At 37.0% G+C, this 22,379-nt stretch overlaps 1 protein-coding gene across 1 annotated transcript in view; it reads left to right on the top strand.

Annotated features, from left to right (window-relative positions):
• The first annotated feature begins 450 nt into the window (after positions 1–450).
• Positions 451–22,379, top strand: part of LOC140172060 (uncharacterized) — a 39,315-nt gene continuing 17,386 nt past the window's right edge. Inside the window, exons 1-7 of the mRNA XM_072195411.1 lie at positions 451–685; positions 15,091–15,313; positions 17,285–17,568; positions 18,326–18,578; positions 19,377–19,624; positions 19,865–19,969; positions 21,891–22,115. Of these exons, the coding sequence (XP_072051512.1) occupies positions 625–685; positions 15,091–15,313; positions 17,285–17,568; positions 18,326–18,578; positions 19,377–19,624; positions 19,865–19,969; positions 21,891–22,115 (1,399 nt within the window). The 5' untranslated portion in view covers positions 451–624. The remainder of the gene's footprint in view (positions 686–15,090; positions 15,314–17,284; positions 17,569–18,325; positions 18,579–19,376; positions 19,625–19,864; positions 19,970–21,890; positions 22,116–22,379) is intronic.

A 22,379-nucleotide genomic window follows, 5' to 3' on the forward strand; every position in this document is an offset into this window, starting at 1 on the left:
AAGTAATGACGTTGCGATTATATGTTTAAATTTTCACGAGGACACCAACAAGTCCTTGTGGCCGAGCGGTCTAAGGCGCTGGTGATATGTCGATACTGCCTACATGATAGCGGCTCAGTGCAGCGTGTGTTCGAGCCCCGCCGGCGCCTCTGCCGAAATAAATTTCCCTTTTTTTTAAATTTCATATTATGTTAGGGAAATGTGGCTGGGAGAATGTATGTATGGCGAAGAGTGGTGTGGGTGCTCAATTAGCAAATCAATGCTTCATTAATCACATGTTTAGGCCTAGTCTCTTACACAGCCAGTTGTGTCGGTCCTAACGTTCGTCGTTCCTAACATGTTCGTGATAGCCACATACAGTCTGGTCCAAAACTAGTTTAGGCATATACCTGTTCCATTAGTTCCATTCGAATGAGCAACATTTATTTGCTTCCAGTTGCTTGATTTGATTTTCATTGGGTAAACCTAATTCATTTCAGCGCATGCTTTCCTTATATTTCAAAACTGAGTTGATTCCGACAATCCGTGCCGACAAATAGTCTTCGATAGGCAAAAAAGTGGCATACATACCCGAGTGGACATAGTGGACAAACCCGAGAGGATAGACAAAATCAAGGATTTGAAATGGCTTCGATGTCGACATGTTTTGGATGCATTTTGGTAATAATGACTTTTGCTGAAATCGGTAAGCTTCATGCATTTCAATATTCGATTAAGAAAAATGACAGATTATAATAATAATAATAATAATAATAGAGGCAGTGAGTAACCAGGAATTTTTTCCCAGGGGGAACTGAAATCGAGAAGGGGAAATTGGAAAATTTTGTATTTTTTTCTAGTTGACAAATTGCTTAATTATGTGATTTTATTTTGTTCCGGGGGAGGGGAAAACTCAAGTTTATAATTTTGAAGAAAAAGTACTCTATAAATGTAAAAGAGTGATAAACTCACTCCCCAAAAGAGTGATTCACTTATAAGACCACTCAAAAAAGAGTGAAATGTGTTTTTTTAACTTTAAAACCACTCAAAAAAGAGTGAAACCACGCTAAAAGAGTGAATTTCAACTCATTTAAGGAGTTAAATGAAGGACAACACATTTTAGAGTTGTCCTTCATTTACCTCCTTGAAAGAGTTAAAATTCACTCTTTTTAGAGTAGTTTTAAAGTTAAAAAACACATTCACTCTTTCTTGAGTGGTCTTATAAGTGAATCACTCTTTTAGGGAGTGAGTTTTTCACTCTTTTACATTTAGAGAGTAAATGAATGGTGGACATGAAAGTTAACGTTAACTTGAAATATTATGCGTGACAACATTGTAAACTAAGAATTTCCCGTACGATTAATAAGATTTATTCAATCCATAATTTATTGCAATTGCGACAAATTGTCATTTTCTTTTGGTAGGACAATTGGGAGGGGTGAATATCAGAGAGGGCAGGGATCAAACGGACGGAAAAGCCCACCAGGAAACCCACGACCACGGGGGAAATGCCTCCATATCCCTTTGTGTATACCACATTACGTTATGATGCAATGTGATGAATGTCCGAGGCGACAAAGTTAACATTTGCAATATTATGCATATTTTTGCCTCAGAAGTGAAAAACAGGGGCTGTGCAATAATTATGAGCCTTGGCGGGAGAGTAAAATTGCGGGGGGGGGGGGGAGGGAAGAATGGTTTGGCCAGCCAAAAAAGTGGGGGGAGCGATTTGTGGCAAACCTTCATAATTGGGCGCCTTTTAAATAAAACGCTGGCACAGGAAAACAGTACAAAAACTGGTAAAATATGCATGCTTTCCAGCTCGCTGCGCTCGCGATATATATCAAGACCATTTTAGGTTTGCAAATTGGAATCCTTTAGTTATACATGTAGAGAGAATGGGCTTGTAACGGTCTTTGAGCTTCCAAAAAAGGCTTTATTCAGTAAAGATCAATCACGATCGACGCGACGAAGTGACATGCATTGGCGACATGAATTGAATAGCAATTTTCGTTGTTGCACCATTTGTCATAAATATCCATACTAATGTATATTGAATTCTTTATGTTCTATCCTGTATTTTCATTTAATGTCTTTGTATCTGTTATTTGATTTACACCTGCTTTGTTTGGGTGATCGTTAATCAAATTCTGATTCTATTCATTTGTTCGGCTCAAAATTAAAAGGGGTTATTTCTGACAGTGAAAACTAACATTTTGTGGTAAAAAATACAATCTTAAGTGTATTCGATCACCCACAGTATTTATTGTGTGTCATCTGAGAGCACATCAGAGATTAGACACACAAAATTGCATTTTGAATACGAGGAATGTCCTTCTGATATCAAATAATTCAGATTTCTTTTTGAAATAATACATATTATTACAAATTTCATGAATTAACACAAACAATTTTAAGGGCTGGGGTATGAACGTTTGGACAGTATTTATTGTGGGACATTAGAGCACATCAGACATATCGAATTGCATTCTGAATACGAAGAATGTCATTCTGATATCAAATAATTTTGATTTTTGAAATTGGCAATTTAATACACATTTTATGGCAAATCATTAAAAATTGATATTTTTGATATTTAACAGTACTTGAAGTTAACTTTATAAATCTGATGATTTATACTTAAAGTGTATGTAGGTGGGTTGAAAAGCCGACGATCAATTGAAAATTTTGACCTTTCGTATTGAAGATATGGATTTTTTCCCCAAAACACCAAAACAAATTATGTCTTTTGGGAAAAAATCCATATCTTCAATATGAAAGGTCAAAATTTTCAATTGACCGTCGGCTTTTCCTCCCTGCTACATACACTTTAAGAATATGTCATTAGATTTATATAATTTACTTCGAGGACTGTTATATATCAAAAATTTGAAAAATATCAAATTTTTATAATTTGTCATAAAATTTGTATTATATTGTGATTTTCAAAAAATGAAAATTATTTGATATCAGAAAGACATGCTTCGTATTCAGAATGCAATTCGATAGGTCTGAGGTGCTCTCATGTCCCACAAAAAATACTGTCGAAACGCAATAAACGCTCATTTTAGATCCCTTAAGTAGGCTATATTGTAGCTGGGATAAAAAGCCGATCATCATAATGAAAAATTTGACCTTTTGTATTAACGATATACAAGAAGTTTCCCAAAATACCTAAATTATTTAGGTCTTTGGGAAACTTCATGTATGTCTTCAATAAAAAAAAAAGGTCAACATGATTGGAGAGCTCTGTTGCTCGGGTATGTTGCAAAATCCCTTGCATACACCACTGGCTGAAATTGAGTTACCAGTCTAAACGCAGGACAACCGTTCTTTTGTTCTGCTTAGTCGCGCTAAAAGTCGATCGATACATGTTAAAATCAGCACAATTCCGAGATACACCTTTTTGCTATGAAATTTATTTTCTCGGTCAAATATAAAGCAAATTTTTTTTTTCTTCAGTAATGTCAAATAAAAACATAGTGCTTGGATGAACAATTTTTTTTAAATCCTGGTGTTAAAATTAAGCATCAAATTGTGTCTTTTAGTGTGATATTTTTGATTTTTATAGGCCTTTAGTTCGCCCGTGAGCTTTTTACAGAACTCATTTTTAGCGTCTCAAACTAATATAGTTTGCTAAATAAAGATATTTCCCACCTCTGTAAAGCACATCGTGTGGGTCTATATATTACAGTTTTGTCAGAATTTCCGTTTTTATTTTACCCTTTTTCCCTTCATGCTCAGAAAATGTCAAACTCAGTACTCTATTTCGAGAGCAACCAGCAGAAATAATCGATATTTCAATTGTTGTCAACCAGGTCCCTTTTCCATTGAAAACCAGTATTGCCTGACCAGCGATTTGGTAGCCCAAATCCCCAATTCTGGTAAATGAGGTGAATTTTGGAAATTTGCTCCCGTGATAGCCTGCAATTTCAATTTATAGGGGCTATGGATTCCATGATTATGAAAACCATTTTGTCTGTTTGTTTATTTGTTTGTTTGTTTATTTACCTAGGATGAGGTCCATGGGAAAATCCAAACCTAGAAAAATTCGCGTGTTATTAGAGGGGATTTTAATTTTATGTCCCTCCTATCTCCAGGTGAATTTTGAATGACCCCCCCCCCATCGCGGGTTGGCATTTTCATTACACCCTTCAGACTTGCGTTCGGGTTTGTGTAGGCCTATTTGTCATAATTTAGCGCTATAGGACCTACTTTCTAAATGTATAGCTATAGCCGTGCTATATAAATATTATAAGGTACCGGTATGTAATATTATGTAGGCCTATGGGGGTGGGGTGGGTACTCAACACATTTGAACCATGACTTACAATGCAAGGCTCATTGTTGCCATAAATGATTTTTCCTTTAGGTCATTATAATAGGTTGTTATAAACTTCCATGTTTAACCTTGTATTGTTTCGGCTGCTTCATTATGACTTTCGGTGGCCAGCAATCACAAACAAAAGGCACTATACCCAGTCACCTTCATGACAATTGAAACACTAGGTAATTTCTTTGCTATATTGAAGTTCTAGCAACACTGTATCCAGGCCGGGCACCCAGAGATATCGATCCACAATGCTAGTATTTCACGCGTGGATTTGAAAAATTTTCAGCTGGTAGTCAAAACTTATGGAATCAAAACGGAAATTCTGACAAAACTATGATATATCGCTCACGGTGATGTGCGTTAGAAAGTTGGGAAAAATCCTTCTTTAGCGAACTATATTACTTTGAAAAGCTAAAAGGTAGATCCAAAAAAAGGCTCGCGGACAGAGTTGAAGCCTATCAAAATCGAAAATCTTACACTAAATGACTGAATTTCACGACTAAGTTTAACACTAAGATTTGAAAAAAAATACAGTATCAAGCATTACAGTTTTTCCTGACATTTACTGAAAAAATGAAAATTATTGCTTTTCATTTGGCCGAGAGAAAAAATTTTACACTGAAAAGGTGTAACTCAAAATTTTGTTCATTTGAATACCAAATTCGATCGTTTGTATTGCCTTATTAAATGACTGAGTGAGCCTTGCAGAACAATAACAATCGGTTGTCCAGCGTCCTAACTGTTACTGGCATGATAATATGTGATGCGATCAAGCCAAATCAGTCGGAACTCGGAAATATTGATTTTGAGATACAGCCAAACAAAGGAAACTTTTCCTTTTGTTTCCTCTTGTTTTGGAAACTCTTTAATTGCTCATATCTTTGGAACTGGTTGTTCAATTTCAATGGGGTTTTCTGCCAAATCTAGCTTTGTAAATGCTTTTTACTATCCTATAGGAAACTGAAAATTTATTATTGCCGAGTTCCGACTGATTTTGCTTGATCGCATCACATATAGTGTGGGTGAAAATACACATTTTGGTAGTTATTTGACCTTCATACCACATTCCCTTCCGGAGATATCGTATATTTTCCGTTTGGAAAATCTTAGGGAATTTCCGGAAATCTGAACTTAAAATGAATATAAAATTTTAGGAAAATAATTTTTAATGTATAATAGTAGCCTTGAATGTTCTTTAACTAATAAAACCAACAGGAACTGTTTTGGGGTCACTATGTTTGAAAAAAAATTAACAAAACTTGCAGCTTCGGAAATACTCAAAAATGGCATTTTGCCGGATTTAATTACAAATGTTTCTTTTTGATTTTGAAAGCATTAGCGAAGTAACATAAAGTACATGTAGTGCAAAGAAATGGGCTCAAATGTGATTGCAAAGGTGGTTTCTAAAAAAACGGTAAATTTATTTTGTTGCCAAAGCCCTTACATCCACAAAAGGGGTGATAAAATAAATAATAAAATAAATGGGAAGGCTTGAAAATTGTACCAATCATATTGTTTTAGTTTCTATTCATCAACACTTTATCCGAGCCCAAACTGAATCAGATCAAACAAGTAATACTTGCACAATTAAAAAAAGCCGTTTTTCTCAAAAAGTGGATGTAAGGGCTTTTGCAACAAAGCTCTACATGACAGCTTCATACACTATTCAAGCACATATCATTAGATTGGTAAAGTTTACTTCGAGGACTGTTATTTGAATTTGAATTGTTCCACATACTCAGGGAGGCACATACCTCCTCAGACCCCCCACCCCTCCATCCCCCACGTATGGATAAAGAATTGTCCGTTTTAGCTTCAGTTTTGGACACCTGTACACTTATTAACAATAACAAAAAGCCCCGGGGGTCACTCCCATTGGGACCTGTACACCATCCGCGATAATGAAAACGCGTAAAAAGGTAGTTTTTCGTGGGTAGGTACGATACGCGCGTAACGCGTTTAGGGTGTCAAAAACATGAAATATTGAAGAAAAAAAAAGGGTATAGCAAAATTGCAATTGCTAATACGCGGAAATGAAATTTAGGGTATGAAATTTGATGCAAGGAATAAAATCCCTGTTTAGGGTATTGTTTTAGCCAAGGGTTAAATCCTTATTTAGGGTGCTTTTCAAAAGTTGATTATCGCGGATGGTGTACATCCCACAATGGGAGTGACCCCCCCCCCGGGCAAAAAGCGCAGTCGTGTCATATGGTCCACGAAATGGTTCAATTGGGTCTTTATTTTGACCTTTTATTTCCAAATACTCAGGGGGCACATCCCCGTCACACACCCCCTGCTTATATGGATAAAGAATTATTATCCATTTTAGCTTCTGTTTTGGACACCTGTACACTTATTTAAATGATAACATAACAGTGTTAAAATGGGGCCTTTATCTTGAATTGTTTTCCAGGCATCCTCCCTTAGACACCCCATGCGTACGGATAAAGATATTTTGGCTTCTGTTTTGGACACCTTTACACTTATTGTTTTAAATAGTGACGACAACAGTTTCTATTCATCAACACTTTATCCGAGCCCAAATTGAATCAGATCAAACAAGTAATACTTGCACAATTAAAAAAAGCCGTTTTTCTCAAAAAGTGGATGTAAGGGCTTTTGCAACAAAGCTCTACATGACAGCTTCATACACTATTCAAGCACATATTATTAGATTGGTAAAGTTTACTTCGAGGACTGTTATTTGAATTTGAATTGTTCCACATACTCAGGGAGGCACATACCTCCTCAGACCCCCCACCCCTCCATCCCCCACGTATGGATAAAGAATTGTCCGTTTTAGCTTCAGTTTTGGACACCTGTACACTTATTAACAATAACAAAAAGCCCCGGGGGTCACTCCCATTGGGACCTGTACACCATCCGCGATAATGAAAACGCGTAAAAAGGTAGTTTTTCGTGGGTAGGTACGATACGCGCCAGAGCTCTGGATACGCGCGTAACGCGTTTAGGGTGTCAAAAACATGAACTTACGGGCAAAAAGCGCAGTCGTGTCATATGGTCCACGAAATGGTTCAATTGGGTCTTTATTTTGACCTTTTGGCCCATTCTCCGATAAAGCGTCCAAGTTTGGTCTCGCAAATTGCAAAATTCCAACCACGAAGAATTCATGAAAATCATTCAGAATCGTAAACTTTAATAGTTTCAGAGCACAAAACAATGCATGGGTGATTTTTCAACAATACTTAATTTTTGAGCAATATTACTTGTACGCATTGGTGGTAACGTATCAGTGGTAACGTATCTGTGAAGCCTTTTCACACTTTTGTCTTAATCGTGCAAGTGTAAAACTTACCGACTTAATACTCATACTTGATCAGTCATCACCCAAAGTACTAAAGTCTGGTATGGTATTTGGCTTCATTTATCACAGCGTTTTTTCCGAGGGGAGTAGAATTTAGGTAACGTATCTGTGACGACATGAACGTAACGTCAGGATTTTTTGCCGTTAATAGACCTGATTTTTTTTACTTTGAAACCATTGTGTTATGTACCACATATATAATATACTATGGAGCCTGCTTGATCCATCACATATGAGAACATTCATATAGCTAGTTATTTTGACAGATTGCTATCCATTAGAAATATGGTAACGTATCTGTGAACAATATTGGCGACATAGTCTCAAAGACCTGTTGGAAAAATTTAATAACCTGCGTTGTGATGTTTTATACTTTATAATTAGGTCATGATACCAGCTAATGAAAAGTACCTATAATCCATTATTATGCGCGCATGTATAGCGAACAGGGACACATTATACGGAACGCACCTTGGCTGGCGACATGGAGGAAAACAATGGATATGCATAATCAGCTTTATTGTTTTATACTTTCTAGGCATGTTAGAACCTCTAGCCCCACACATTTTAGAAAGCAACTCCTAAGTATTAGTTATATTAAAAAAAGTCATCTCTTTCAGACGAAACAAGTCTGAATACGACTTGAAACTATGGGCGACACAAATTTGGCTTTTTGAACGCTTTATCGGAGAATGTGCCTTTTATTTCCAAAAACTCAGGGGGCACATCCCCGTCACACACACCCTGCTTATATGGATAAAGAATTATTATCCATTTTAGCTTCTGTTTTGGACACCTGTACACTTATTTAAATGATAACATAACAGTGTTAAAATGGGGCCTTTATCTTGAATTGTTTTCCAGGCATCCTCCCTTAGACACCCCATGCGTACGGATAAAGATATTTTGGCTTCTGTTTTGGACACCTTTACACTTATTGTTTTAAATAGTGACGACAACGGCAATGATTTCTAAATGGTCCACTTTATTTTGGTTGTTAGTGTTTTTTACTCAGACACTGCATATGGATAAAGAACTGCCTACACCTTTAGTCAATGATAACAACATTAGTGTCAGAATGGTTATCATGTTTATTTTGAACATTTTTTTCAAAATCCAAATACTCATTACTAGGGCGGCATATCTCCACTCACACACCCTCCTGCGTATGGATAAAGAAGTGCCCATTTTGCTTCGTTTTTAAACACACGTACCCGTACACTTTTGTTATGATAAGAACAAAAGTGGTCCCCGAAATTGTTTCAATTAAAGGGATCAGCCGGTCATGTTATGTTTTGCCCTATTATCATTGTTTATGAATTAATAAACATACCTGGTCCATTTAAAGTACAAAAAACCTCTCCGTTATAAAGCAGTAAAATTAAAAAAATCTTTAAATTTCCCGGTATCGGGGCGGCCATTTTCGATCATTTCTTGACGTCACTACAGTCCAAGCATCGATACAGCCGAGTGGACAATGCTAGTTTTTCCTACGGAGGTTATTCACTTCACACATGTGTGACTCCCGTAGTATTCCTCATTCAAACCAATTCAATGCACCACCTCGGAGTTACCTGCATGACTTTGGCGGGCTATTTTTAAACAGTCATGGTTGCACATGTACGTTGTTTTCGATTATTTTTGTTTCGTTTGGCGCTGATTTCTGTGTTGCCAATATGTGCAATATGACGTCACTACAGCCCGAGTATCGAAACATGACGACTTCCACTGATGACTTTAATTAATTAATTAATTAATTAATTAATTAATTAATTAATTAATTAATTAATTAATTAATATCAATTAATTAATTCATTACACTAATTACTAAGTACTACACTAAGTACTACACTAAGTACTACAATATGTCCTTTTGAAATATCCGGCTGTTTCCTTTAAGCTTTTATTTTGCCCAAGTTTCCAATTCTCAGGGGATTAACTCCCCTCAAACACCCCTGCAGGTGCAGGTGGTGGCGGATGCGATATCGCCATTTTTGACGTCGCCATTAGATTAACACATATTGGGCCCGGCTTATTTTGCTGACAGGGTCCTTTTCGTTAAATCCGTCACTGAAAGTACGCTCGATATCTATTGTTCAAACATTCTCACTCCTTGATAGCGATTAATATCTAACCTTGTGTTTTGCACTTGGACCTCTTTTTGTAATTGTCTTAAATTAGCCAAAATAGCCCTAATAATATCAAAATTATCTAAAATATCCAAATATCTGAAATATCCAAATTATCCTAATGACCCATAATAATATGAAAAATATCAGAAATATCCAAATTATCCAAATTAGCCATAATAATATCCAAAATATCTAAAATATCTTAATTAGCCATAATATCTGAAATATCCAAATATCTGAAATATCCAAATATCTGAAATATCCAAATTATCCTAATGACCCATAATAATATGAAATATATCAGAAATATCCAAATTATCATAATTAGCCATAATAATATCCAAAGTATCTAAAATATCCTAAATAGCCCTAATAATATCCAAATTATCTAAAATATCCACCATAATAATATGAAAAACATCAGAAATATTCAAATTATCCTAATTAGCCATAATAATATCCAAAATATCTAAAATATCCAAATTATCCAAAATAGCCCTAATAATATCCAAATTATCTAAAATATCCAAATATCTGAAATATCCAAATTATCCTAATGACCCATAATAATATGAAAAATATCTGAAATATCCAAGTTATCCTAATTAGCCATAATAATATCCAAAATATCTAAAATATCCAAATTAGCCAAAATAGCCCTAATAATATCCAAAATATCTAAAATATCCAAATATCTGAAATATCCAAATTATCCTAATGACCCATAATAATATGAAAAATATCAGAAATATCCAAATTATCCTAATTAGCCATAATAATATCCAAAATATCTAAAATATCTTAATTAGCCATAATATCTCAAATATCCAAATATCTGAAATATATAAATATCCTTAATATCCTTGATAATATCCAAATTATCTAAAATATCCAAATATCCAAAATATCAGTAGGTCCAACTATTATCCAAATTATCCATAATATCCTTTAATAATATCCAAATATCTTAAATATCTAAATAGCTTAATAGCTGAAGCTAATTGGATATTTGTCAGGATAATTTAGATAGTTACAATCCCGACCCTTAATGAAACTTCTATGTATTGAAATGTGCAGTCGAGGCCTTATCTCTGACAAAAACAAGTGCAATATTGATTCTATTTTCCTCTTATTCGCCACTTGCACGGTTCCGCCATTATGCACTATGTGGGGAGAGCCTCGAACTGGCAGCATACATGAATGGGAATTGAACCAGTCATATAACATTCTGTGTAAGGTTACGTAATTCTTCCTTTCATGTATGCTGCCAGTTCGAGGCTCTCCCGCATATAGTGCATAATGGCGGAACCGTGCAAGTGGCGAATAACACCAAAGGGCGAGCAAAAGAAAAGGATTTGTAAAAAAACTTCAAAAAGAAATAAGTAAACGTGCAATATTGGGTTTATATACAATTTGTTATTCAAAGTACGAATATGCTTTGGCTTTTTTGACTTTCTGGATCCCCTTTTAAAATGTCTTTTATTCCTTAAAAAAAAAGAATTTTACTGAAGGTATATTTTCTTGTTCAGTGTTGAATGTATTGGTATTTATGCATCTGCGGAGATATGGGGATGTCATTTTGTCTTCTCCATTCTCTAGTCTGGTTTATGTGTTTTCTTTTCAATCATTGTGCTTAAAGTTTGTATGTTTTTTAATGATTGCAATTAAGATTGAAATGATGCTACCTACCCCCGAGGAATCATAAATCGGTTTATATATACAATGGTAATAAACAGACACTTAGTGAGACCATGCACAGATCCTTTATTTCCAGGATCTGTGATGAGACTAGGCCTTTGCATGGCAGATAAGTGGTTTTTAACCCGTCTGCAAGCTCAGGTAAAATACTGCATCTACTAGAAAATATATTCGCCACTTGCACGGTTCCGCCATTATGCACTATATGCGGGAGAGCCTCGAACTGGCAGCATACATGAAAGGAAGAATTACGTAACCTTACACAGAATGTTATATGACTGGTTCAATTCCCATTCATGTATGCTGCCAGTTCGAGGCTCTCCCCGCACATAGTGCATAATGGCGGAACCGTGCAAGTGGCGAATACCAGATACAGCGTTTGTAATTGGAAGGGATGTCGATATATTTTGACAATCACTAAAACCAGACAGTTAAAGATAGTTAATAATAATACGTACCTTTGAATTGAACTTTCACACAATTATTGTATGACTTTAACATGAATAGACATATACCCACGCAAACCAATTAGCCTTAAATAATTCTTCAACCATGGTATAGCTTTCACCAAATAGACAATAAGATCCAATCATCTATACATTAGGTATTTTCTATTCCAGCTCCAGTCACATCTCATTAATTTCCCTTTGGATGCATTTTACTTTGAACATGGCAAAAGTTCGAAGTCAGCAAAAACATTTAAATCCAGCGATGCTGAGGTCCACATCAGCATCGCTGGATTTAGATGTTTTTGCTGACTTCGAACTTTTGCCATGTTCAAAGACTTTTGTCTGACACGGCGTTTATTTTATAGGCCTATTGGTCTAACGGCTCGCATACAAACACTTTACTTGGAAAACCACTTTTATGACCATTTTCGGCCCGTTTTTACCCTGAAACCCGAGGGGGGGTGTCAAATTTTCAGAATGCTCCAATTATGTCAAGTAATATATCAAAATACTTGTATGGTCATGAGGATTCCAAAATGTATAGTTTGTTATGTGTCAGACCTTTCAGGAGGGCGCTATGACGAAAAATGTTCATAGGCCAACAACCTTTTTGAATTCTGACTATAATTAACAACTTCTGATTTTGGTAATTTTGGTGTCTAATTATATGTTTTCTTGCATGAAAATTTGTCATTTTGCTGACAGAAGTCAGCAGTCATGCATATACATTCTTCACGCTTTCATGGCTTTCGTCGGCTAAGTGCAAAGGGGGATAAAGCTAACTTACTGTACAAACAACCATAAATGCGATAAAAGAATATCTTTCTAGTGACTTTGTGCTTTTGAAGTCATGGCTCAAAATGTTACCAGGTGAATTAACTATATTGAATATGGAACTTTGCCAACTTCGGATTTTTGCTTGCACAATAACTGTTTTATGGTTTTGTCTAAATGTCACCCGGTGAATGAACAAACCTATGTGTTAAGTGGTCTTTGCATTTTGAAGCAATATGATGAAAAATGCAAGGAATCTGCCATGTTTACTATGAGTTTTTGCCTAGAAATATTTATCACAAGTGCAAAATTGTTGGTTGAAATTAAAGAGGGACGTCTTTAGATTAATATTTTAGCATGCTCAATTTTGTTAGCAGATAGGAAATTCTTGAATAGGCTTGTACACGTAGCGATGCATTTTAACCCGCGCACTTTTTTTAGGCTTTCAAACCTGCCTGACAAAACCAAGTGAATATTTACTCAAGACAATATTTCGTCCTTCACATCGAAGGACTTCATCATGTATATCAAAGAAAAGTTTAAAACTAGTCAACTACACTCACGTTTTTGTCCGAATAATTTAGATGAAAAGGGGTTTTAACAGCCCTACATCCGAGAAAAAGAGATAGAGAAGGGACACTTACAGCAATTGTGGTTTGAAAAACTACTCCCTACGAAATATCTTTGATAATGTTATGTTTCTAACAGTTTTCCTCTAGTGCTTCATTCGTTGTCGACTGAAATAATTTACATGCCAAGAGAGATTAGTATTTCAGCTAAATGGTGGTCGGTCCAACTATTTGAATAGGCATACAGGCTGAGTCTAAAAGAAGTAAACTCATGTTTGAGGGGCTGTAACTCGAGATCTGTAAGGAATCTGCAAACAATGAAAATACCACTGGAAAGAGCAAATTCTACACGTCTAAATGAAAAAAAGAATTGTTGCAATTGCTCACAGCAAACTCAAGTTATACTCATTTGAATACAACCACCCATTTTTGTAGCTGCACACGGTTTCACTTCCCAAGTAGGGGCCTACCCCTGTTATATTGATTGGTAAGGCGCGATATTCAAATGCAAATAAAGTTCTGTGGCAGGTGTGGTTTCGATCAATAATTCCTACATGTTAAAGGGCTCTTTTCAATATGAATTTTACCTCATTATAATGAACATTGCTAGAGTTAGACATGCGTTTCATCAAGACCAAAGATCAGCTCAATCCTTTACCCAACATTCCCAATGAAGCTTCGGCCGGATCTTTCGTAATGACTTGAATTGGCATCCTTACAAACTATATTACCGTCATGGACTTTGTTGAATATTAATTAAAAGCAAAGGTTGTCTTTTCAACAATAAATCCTGTCAGCACTTTTCTGATTCGTCGAAAGTGAAAAGCTTTGAAATGGATGAAAATCAATCAGCCGGGTGCAGCTACAAAAATGGGTGGTTGTATTCAAATGAGTATAACTTTAGTTTGCTGTGAGCAATTGCAACAATTCCTGTTTTTATTTACGTGTAGAATTTGCTCTTTCCAGTGGTATTTTTATTTTTAGCAGATTCCTTGCAGATCTCGAGTTACATCCCCTCAAACATGAGTTTACTTCTTTTTGACTCACCCTGTATGTTTACTGATTTATGAGCGATCTTCGAAAATACAAAAAAAAACAAAAAAAAAACAGGCAGTAGCTCTTAAACAAAGCAATATTTAATTTTGTCGGACTCGATGGTAGCCTCGGAAAGGCTTCACACATCATATATTAAAAATTCAAACAATTGAGATAAATGGAGCATATGAGGAAATTCATTTTTCGACATGGATGTTTTCTAAATTTGACCAACTTTGAAGCGCGCGCTTTTTCAATTCACTGTTATGCTTGCATGCACAGTGTGGCAGAATTATTGTGCAGCCACTGTGACATCCCTACTACTAAGGGTGGGGCTGGTCTCTTTTTTTTCTTTTTTTGGTATTGATTTATTATGTACAGCGCTTTGAAACTGCATGCACACCGCTTTGTAGATATTATTGATTATTATCAACACATCTTTTTGTTTAAATAGATATCCCCACATTGGTTGGTTCTGCTTTTTGAACACCCTGTATGTAGTTAACATTTTGATTCAGGCCCCTGCAGTGCATTGATAAAAACACATTTATAATTTCGCGGTTTTTAGGCAAAATTATAAATACAATATAATGCTGTAAAAATTCAAACTTTTTTCTCTGTTTTCATTTTTCATAATACTCGTATATTTAAATGTTAAGGGTTTTCTTCTGTTGGTAATTTCGCTATTTAACATCATCGATGCAGTGACCCGGGCCTTTTATTTATTTGTATGTTTCAGAAAGTAGAAAGTGGATTATTAACCTTTATTAATTTATTTGTTCACCATTTTTTACAGCTGCGCAATCGTTTGACTGTACCACCCTGCATCCTAATGCGTTTAGTAGCCGTGATGGTAGAAAATGTTACTATCCTGATGTAACAGTTGGTAACAGGGAGTGGAGTACGGCTGCTTCCTTTTGTCAAAATCATCAGATGGGAGGCTTTGGTGATTGGATATTGATGAATCCACGCAACTTTGATGAATATAGCAGGATAAGAGAAGCACTGGGCGCATTTGAGTAAGGAATTTGTCTTTATCGTCCCATTGTCGATCGAATGCCTAACTTGAAAGCTGAAAACTGCGCGAGTTTTGCGATCAGTAAATCATATATAAATTGGTCTTTACATGCAATCGATGACTTCGTGTCTGTGGCGTGCGATTCGCGATTATGCTATTCAGTGGCGTAGCTGGGATTTTTTCCAGGGGTGGGGGGGGCAAGCCTGTATGGGGCGGGGCCCAAATCCACCAAACGAAAATGGGGGTAGGTGCGAGTGGTGCGACGCACCCCCACCGAAATTTCAAAAGATTTATATTTCTTTGTCATCAAGAAGTCATTACAAGTATATTGTCGAGTATATTGATAATAATCGTATGGCCCTACATATCGTAGGCCTATGGATTCCCTCTTTCTCTTTCCCTTCTCTTCCCCATCTTTTTCCTCTCTCTCCATCCTTTCTCTTTTTTCCCCGCACTAGGGGGGCGGGGGCCCAAATCGACAATATTTGCCAGGCTTATTGACAATAATCGTATGGTATTGCATATCGTATGGATTCCCCATCTCTTATCCCCTTCTCTCCCTATCTCCCCTCTCTTCCCCTTCTCTCCTCTCTTTTTCCTCTCTCTCTCTCCTTTTCCTTTTTTTCCTTCGCTAGGGCGGGGGCCCAAATAGCGCTAGGGGGCGCTGGGTCTGAGGGGGGGGGGCCCAAATAGACAATTTTTGCCAGGGGGGCAATTCCCCCGGCAGCTACGCCACTGATGCTATTGTAAATTTATTTCTGCCGCCATTCCGTGAAATTTAAGAAGCAGTTGATAATAAATAGCTCAATCACGCGAGTAAAAGTAAAGCCACTTTCAGAACGTACAGAAGCTATATTGATTTGCCAAAAATAGGTGATAATAGCAAGGAAAACAATGCGAGTATTGTGTTTTTGTGTACAAAGTAATATAAAAATTAAAGGTACTATTATTATGACTATTGCTATTATCAGTTATACCGCATTATAAATAAACCGCATCTCCATCCAATATAGTGTTTTATAGAATAGATACAAGAAACTCCATGTTTTAACCGTCCAGTAAAAAGTTCGCATTCAATATGATTATACTTTCACATGGGCGGATCAGTGAGGCGTTCGGAGAGGTCAAATCTACGAATCATCATTCAGTTCTGTGTAGTAAGAGCAGGGTTGCAGGTTTTTGCCGCAAGTGGAAAAACCCGCGGTTTTAACCGTGGTTTTAACCGCTTGGCAAAAACAGTTTTTGCCGGCAAAAATGGCAAAAACTAAAAAAGTTATTAATAGATCAGTTTTTTCATCTCAAAACAAATTAGCACTGGCTTCTGTGCTGTACTCTGATACGTACTGTATGATGATTTTCCAACTGTAGCTCGCTACGCTCGGTGCTCGCTCCGCTCGCTATTCGAGAGGCGTCGCGGTTTGTGGAACGGGGCTAGCTCGCTCCGCTCGCTATTCGAGAGGCGTCGCGGTTTGTGGAACGGGGCTAGTTCTAAAACAAATGATTAAGTTACAAAAACAATTTCCTGAATGTACAAGACCAGGTTTTGGAATTATAAGTACCATATTAAGAAATTAAAGGCATGCGTTTTTATTGCTCAAGTGCCAACATTTGTCATATATCAAATTCAAAACTTCTTCATTTTAAGGACTTGATGAGACAAAAAAAAATATGTTGAATGATTCATTAAAAGTTTTGTGTTACTGTTTATGAGCTTTCTGTGTTACTTTATCATATTTGAGTGACTATATGTGAGTTTTTACCAGGCAAAAAATGGCAAAAACAGGTTTTTGCCCGTTTTTGCCACCCTTGCCGGCAAAAACAGGTTTTTGCCGGCAAAACCGAACCCTGAGTAAGAGCCAATTTAAGTTCAGCTTCTCAAGTCCCCGGTAATTTGAGCATTTTCCAAATCCTGGATCTGTCATATTATATAAATTACAGCATGTATTATTGTTACTTGTTCTCCATAAAATAGACTAGGTGCTGGGATCTACTGGTGGTTTGGTCAACGTGAGGCTGACGAGGGAATTTTTAGAAACGTAGATGATCCGTCAGAGTGTCCAGGTGTATTTCTACAGTGGCAGAAGGATTCTCCCACCAACAGTCAACCAAACGGCAACATAGGGGACCAAGAAGATCAAGACTGCATAATCTTGGTAGAGAAAGATCAAGGAATCGCCGGAGCTAATGGTGAACCATTTCAGGACAAGGCATGCTACTGGTCTGCTGGATATCAAACATTTTGTAAACATATTACCAGTAAGTAAGCATTTCAAAATCCGCCATGACTTATTATGTTAAAACTAGCTTCTTTTTTTTATTTGCTGTGATTTCCCGTTTCCATGTTTTTTATTTAATTCTGTTCTCATTATTTTAGCTTCCTTTTTTCTAACATTTCCTAATTAGTTTCTTTTCTTCTTTGTTTCGTTCCCGTTTCATTTAGTTACTTTAACCCGTTATTACTCGTACTTTTTTTGTCCTCAATTTAATTTTTCTTTATAGTACCGCTTCATGTTGTTTATACAACACACATCTTTCCCCCGTATTTATGACGCCCTCTCATAGCGTGTCTGCGGACGTGTTCATCCGTTATCATAATCCCGTGACCCGTCCATGTACCTTTTTGTCCTTTATTTTTCCTTCTTTCCGTATTATCATGTCCACTGACTACTGGTCTCTGGCTCGCAAGTCGCGTGGCTTTGCGCCGTTTACGCGTGCATTGGCGTAGTGCGAATTACGCACGCGGCGCCGACTCGCTGCCGGCCAGCTGCAGTGACGCGTAGTCTGGCAACCGATTTTGGCTCGGAGACGTATTTTGTCCTTCACGTACGCCACTATGTGTTGCGACCGACGAATTGTGGTGCAACGATTGAAATTACAGCTGCATGCAAAACTCGGTATCCATGGTAACAAAATGTCGAACTATACATTGATTTTAAAAGTCAATGCAAACATATAGCATAACAGAATAATATTTTCGGACTGCTGTTTGTTTTTGTTTTTTCACTGTTTGCAGGTGGCGCTACTGTAGATTGTTCAACCCTGCATGCCGATGCTTTTCAAAGAACAGAAGATCCGACATCGTGTTATCTGTCTGAAGATGACGCTACAGGCGCAACACATGCTCGACGAACGTTTTACAGTGCGGTAGAGTTTTGTGAAGACCTCACGGCTGGAGGAGTTGATTGGCATATACCAGATATCCTTAGCAAAGAAGAGGCGGAATTTTTGAGGGATGATGCAAACGGGCTGGATTTTGAAACCGCTAAGTAATACCATATTCTACTTTCAGTAATGTCATTATAGTTTGTACATGTACACGTACGTAGATTAGGCTATTCCATTTTAAATCCACTTCTACCACTGTGGAAGATTTTGGAAATATCTTCCACATGGCACAGTATCAGGCCGCTGTAGGTATCTACGTTTCTTCCCCACTACGTATGGGCAGCAGACCCTCATCTGCTTGAAGGGTTCGTTTTTTATGTTCTGCGCATATTATATAATCTCAATTTTTGTCAGTTAATTTCAATGCGCTGGCCACAGCGACATCGCATAGGAAACAATTATTATATTCACTGTTAATTATATTGTACGGCAGAGAAACTAAATCAATCGACATCCCGTACACGTGTATATGCTATGCACGATTTGATATTCAGACGATAAATCTTTGGATACCAGGTTAGAAAATGGTGAATATCTCCCGTAAATTTTTCTTTATAAAGAAGCCAATTTCAAGGCTTGCACTTGAATATATGTGTTGAAAGAACATGACAGTCGTTAGCCAAAAAATCAGATTTTATATGGCGCAGGACAAAACAAATGACCCCTGCCCTCATTCGAAATCACTCGTGTAACGGAACATAACATGGTACTATAGTGCAGTGTATAACACTAGTGGAGGCAGTCTAAATGAGATGACTAAATCTCAGTACGCCTGCATTATTTAGTACTATGTCACTCCCAGCAAGTGATTTCAAACCTATAATTAATTTGTTTATTTTGTGTGATCACTGGGCATAATTTGTTATAGGCCTATCACATTTAAACTTTCACATTTGCAGCGGCGGTGATGGATTCTGGATCGGGCAAAATGATATGACTCAGGAAGAGGTTTATCAGTATTATAACCAGCCAGAAGGGTGTCCCCCTGTTTTTTTGCATTGGCTATATCCTGATCAGCCAAACGGGCCCTTATTAGATACGGATGCAAGCCAACAAGATTGTATTGCGATAAAACCAGATGTAGACGACGGTGCAGAAGATAAACCCTGCGATGAAATGTACTATACAGCATGCGAAATGACCATACGTAAGTCATTCAATTTGTTGGCCTATTTGAATATGCACGTGTTGTGGTGTATTGTTACTTTTTATACCATCACTATGTAGATGATTTCTTTATGAAGGCATTTGTCTCAAACAGTGAAAAAAACAACTGATTGACAGAATACCAATTAAAAAGTGCATATGCCTTGAATATACAAATTGATTCTGAAGACAGCATAATGGTACCAAAATTAAACCAATCAATAAAATTATTTTTCTACAGCATGCCTGATGTTTGAAAAAGATCAATACACGATAGGAGAACAAAATGGTACTCTGACTGTAAGACTTTTACTTCAAGATCATAAGGAAGACACTGTAACTGTTGGTAGGTCCATATATTCTGATAAGGCGACGAAAAATAAACGCCGTTCTACGGGCAGACAGACCTTTCAAGAAGGGTCGGTTGGTCGTTCGGGCGTTTTTCTTTTCTTGAGACTAAACTTGACCTAAAATGTCACCAAATTCTGAAAAAGATTTTTGCAAACATATTTGATAAATTTTGACACCAAAACAGCTGATTTTACATGATTTTAGTAAAATTAGAAAAAAATTCTGCAAAACGCAAATTCTGGGTCGGTCGTATAGAACAGAGGTTCTTTTCGTCGCCCAACGGTTTCCTGTATCATGTGTATTATTAAGGCTCACAATGATAAGAGACCATTTTGGTCATTCCCGAAATCCTTTACAAATGACATCATGCAGTGATTGTTAACTACATGTATGCACACAACACAGGGGCACTCACAATAGGCAGTTGAACCCTACTGGTAGCGCTGTGTTGTAGCTATACGAGATGAACTAGTTAGCGTCATATATGAAAAAGTATAAAAGCTATGATTTAAGTACTTTCTCTATGTTTCAATTACTTATTCTTTTCAAAATATCTGAATTTTCAACCCGGTACAAGCTTTAATAACGGGGAGCACACATTTTTATGAGAAAGAAATATACCATCTATATCCAAACTCCCGTGTTATTCCAATGCACATTTTGCTTCACCGGGCCGCACTGGCTTGGTCACATTTGCAAGAGGCGTGTCACGAAACCGTAATAGGTACAAATTTAGTACTTTCTCTCAATTAAGAATGGTTTATTCTCTACATGTCAATCTTTAAATCATTAGCACAGTCCTTATAATAACGGTGGACCGCCTTGATGAGTAAATGACAGCAAACCAGTGAAAAAAACCCCAAAACTCAGTCAGTGGAGCTCCGACCGTACATGTCAATAGCGTCATTATCAATTGGATTAGTCGACCGTAGCGGACAATGCGATCGCTCATTGGATTAATATTATCACGTGGTAATAAATTTGCGTTGGACAATCGATGGTTTAGTACTGCATATCTCGGTTTAATCTTAACTAAGCGGGTTTATGGCTGGAAAGGTCACGGTGAATTTGCCGTGGACATAAGTGCACTATGACCCGACGCCAGTGTGCATGTTGAGCGCAATTGCCTACTCTAGAATTATGCGTTTACTATAATTGAAGACCGAATTAAAAAGACTAGTTTGTGTATGACACCCTGTCAACCAGACCAAAAATGCTGTACTGTGCATGTCGGCAACCAATTACGTCGCGCCTTTGCCCTGACGTCAGACGCTAACTAGTCTTTTTAATTCGGTCTTCAATTATATGCGTACTTTGGAATCCCGACCCGGGCTTGGAAAATGCAAGAATTTGAAATGGCGTTGACATGCAAGAGTTCGCACTAGCTTGATGATGTAGGATTTCAGGATATCCCAAAAGCCTTTGTAATAATTGTAACCCTAAAAACGCAACGCCAATGCGCAGACCATCATCGGTGCCAATCACACTTTCGTATGTTTAACCCCAGCTCCCTCTCTGCTTTTTGCCTAAGTGGAAGGAGAGAAGGAAGGAAGGAAGGAAGAGAAAATGAAGAGAAAGGTTGTTTTCCCGCCTGGGATTTCACTAACCGACACCTCAGGTGTCAATCAGCAGAACGGTTGTAGCAAGCCACGCGTTTTACCCGGCCAACGTTTTCGTGCGTATTATGTTTTCACAGAAGTGTGCAATTGAATCATTTTTGTGCATGATCTTGCAGTCGTTTCGTGCTGCATTGTTTTTTAAGTAGCGTTAGGGTTAAAAATCACTCTAAAGTACAAATGATTTGTATATTTTGTTGTTGTCTTGGTGGCATATAAGCCTGCTAAACAAAAACGTAATTATGGTAATGAACATGATGAAGTTATGAAACATTGACATTTACCAAAATGCTCTTTCAGATGTAACTGTGCAAGATGTAACCACTAGCAATTTCGATTACATCTGGACATCGCCGACGTCTCTGACCATCAATGCAAATGAAGCCTATAAGGACATTGAAATCCCTATACAGGCCAATGATGGACCTGAGAATCTTGAATCATTTACATTAACTCTACAAAATCCTACAGCAATTCATCTTTGTCAGCCTTATACTACTACTGTATTTATCTCTGATGAAACAAGTAAGTGCTGTTATTTAATACCAGCAATTAGTTTCTACATTGATATTGTTCATTTGGTATATTGTTCCTCTTACATACGCGCAGTTTTTTATACATTTAAATTGTACCATCACCAGGATCAATTTTATTGTATTACTTATGTAGCCTATATTTTTATTTATTAGTAAAACAAACTGAAACTGAAATTAACCACAACCGCTGTGTATTTAATGAAATGACGGGTTATATAAAAGCCTCCGGGTGTAGGGTAGCATTTAATAACAT

This window comes from Amphiura filiformis, chromosome 2 (genome assembly GCF_039555335.1).
Source record: "Amphiura filiformis chromosome 2, Afil_fr2py, whole genome shotgun sequence".
In the NCBI taxonomy this organism is placed as follows: domain Eukaryota; kingdom Metazoa; phylum Echinodermata; class Ophiuroidea; order Amphilepidida; family Amphiuridae; genus Amphiura; species Amphiura filiformis.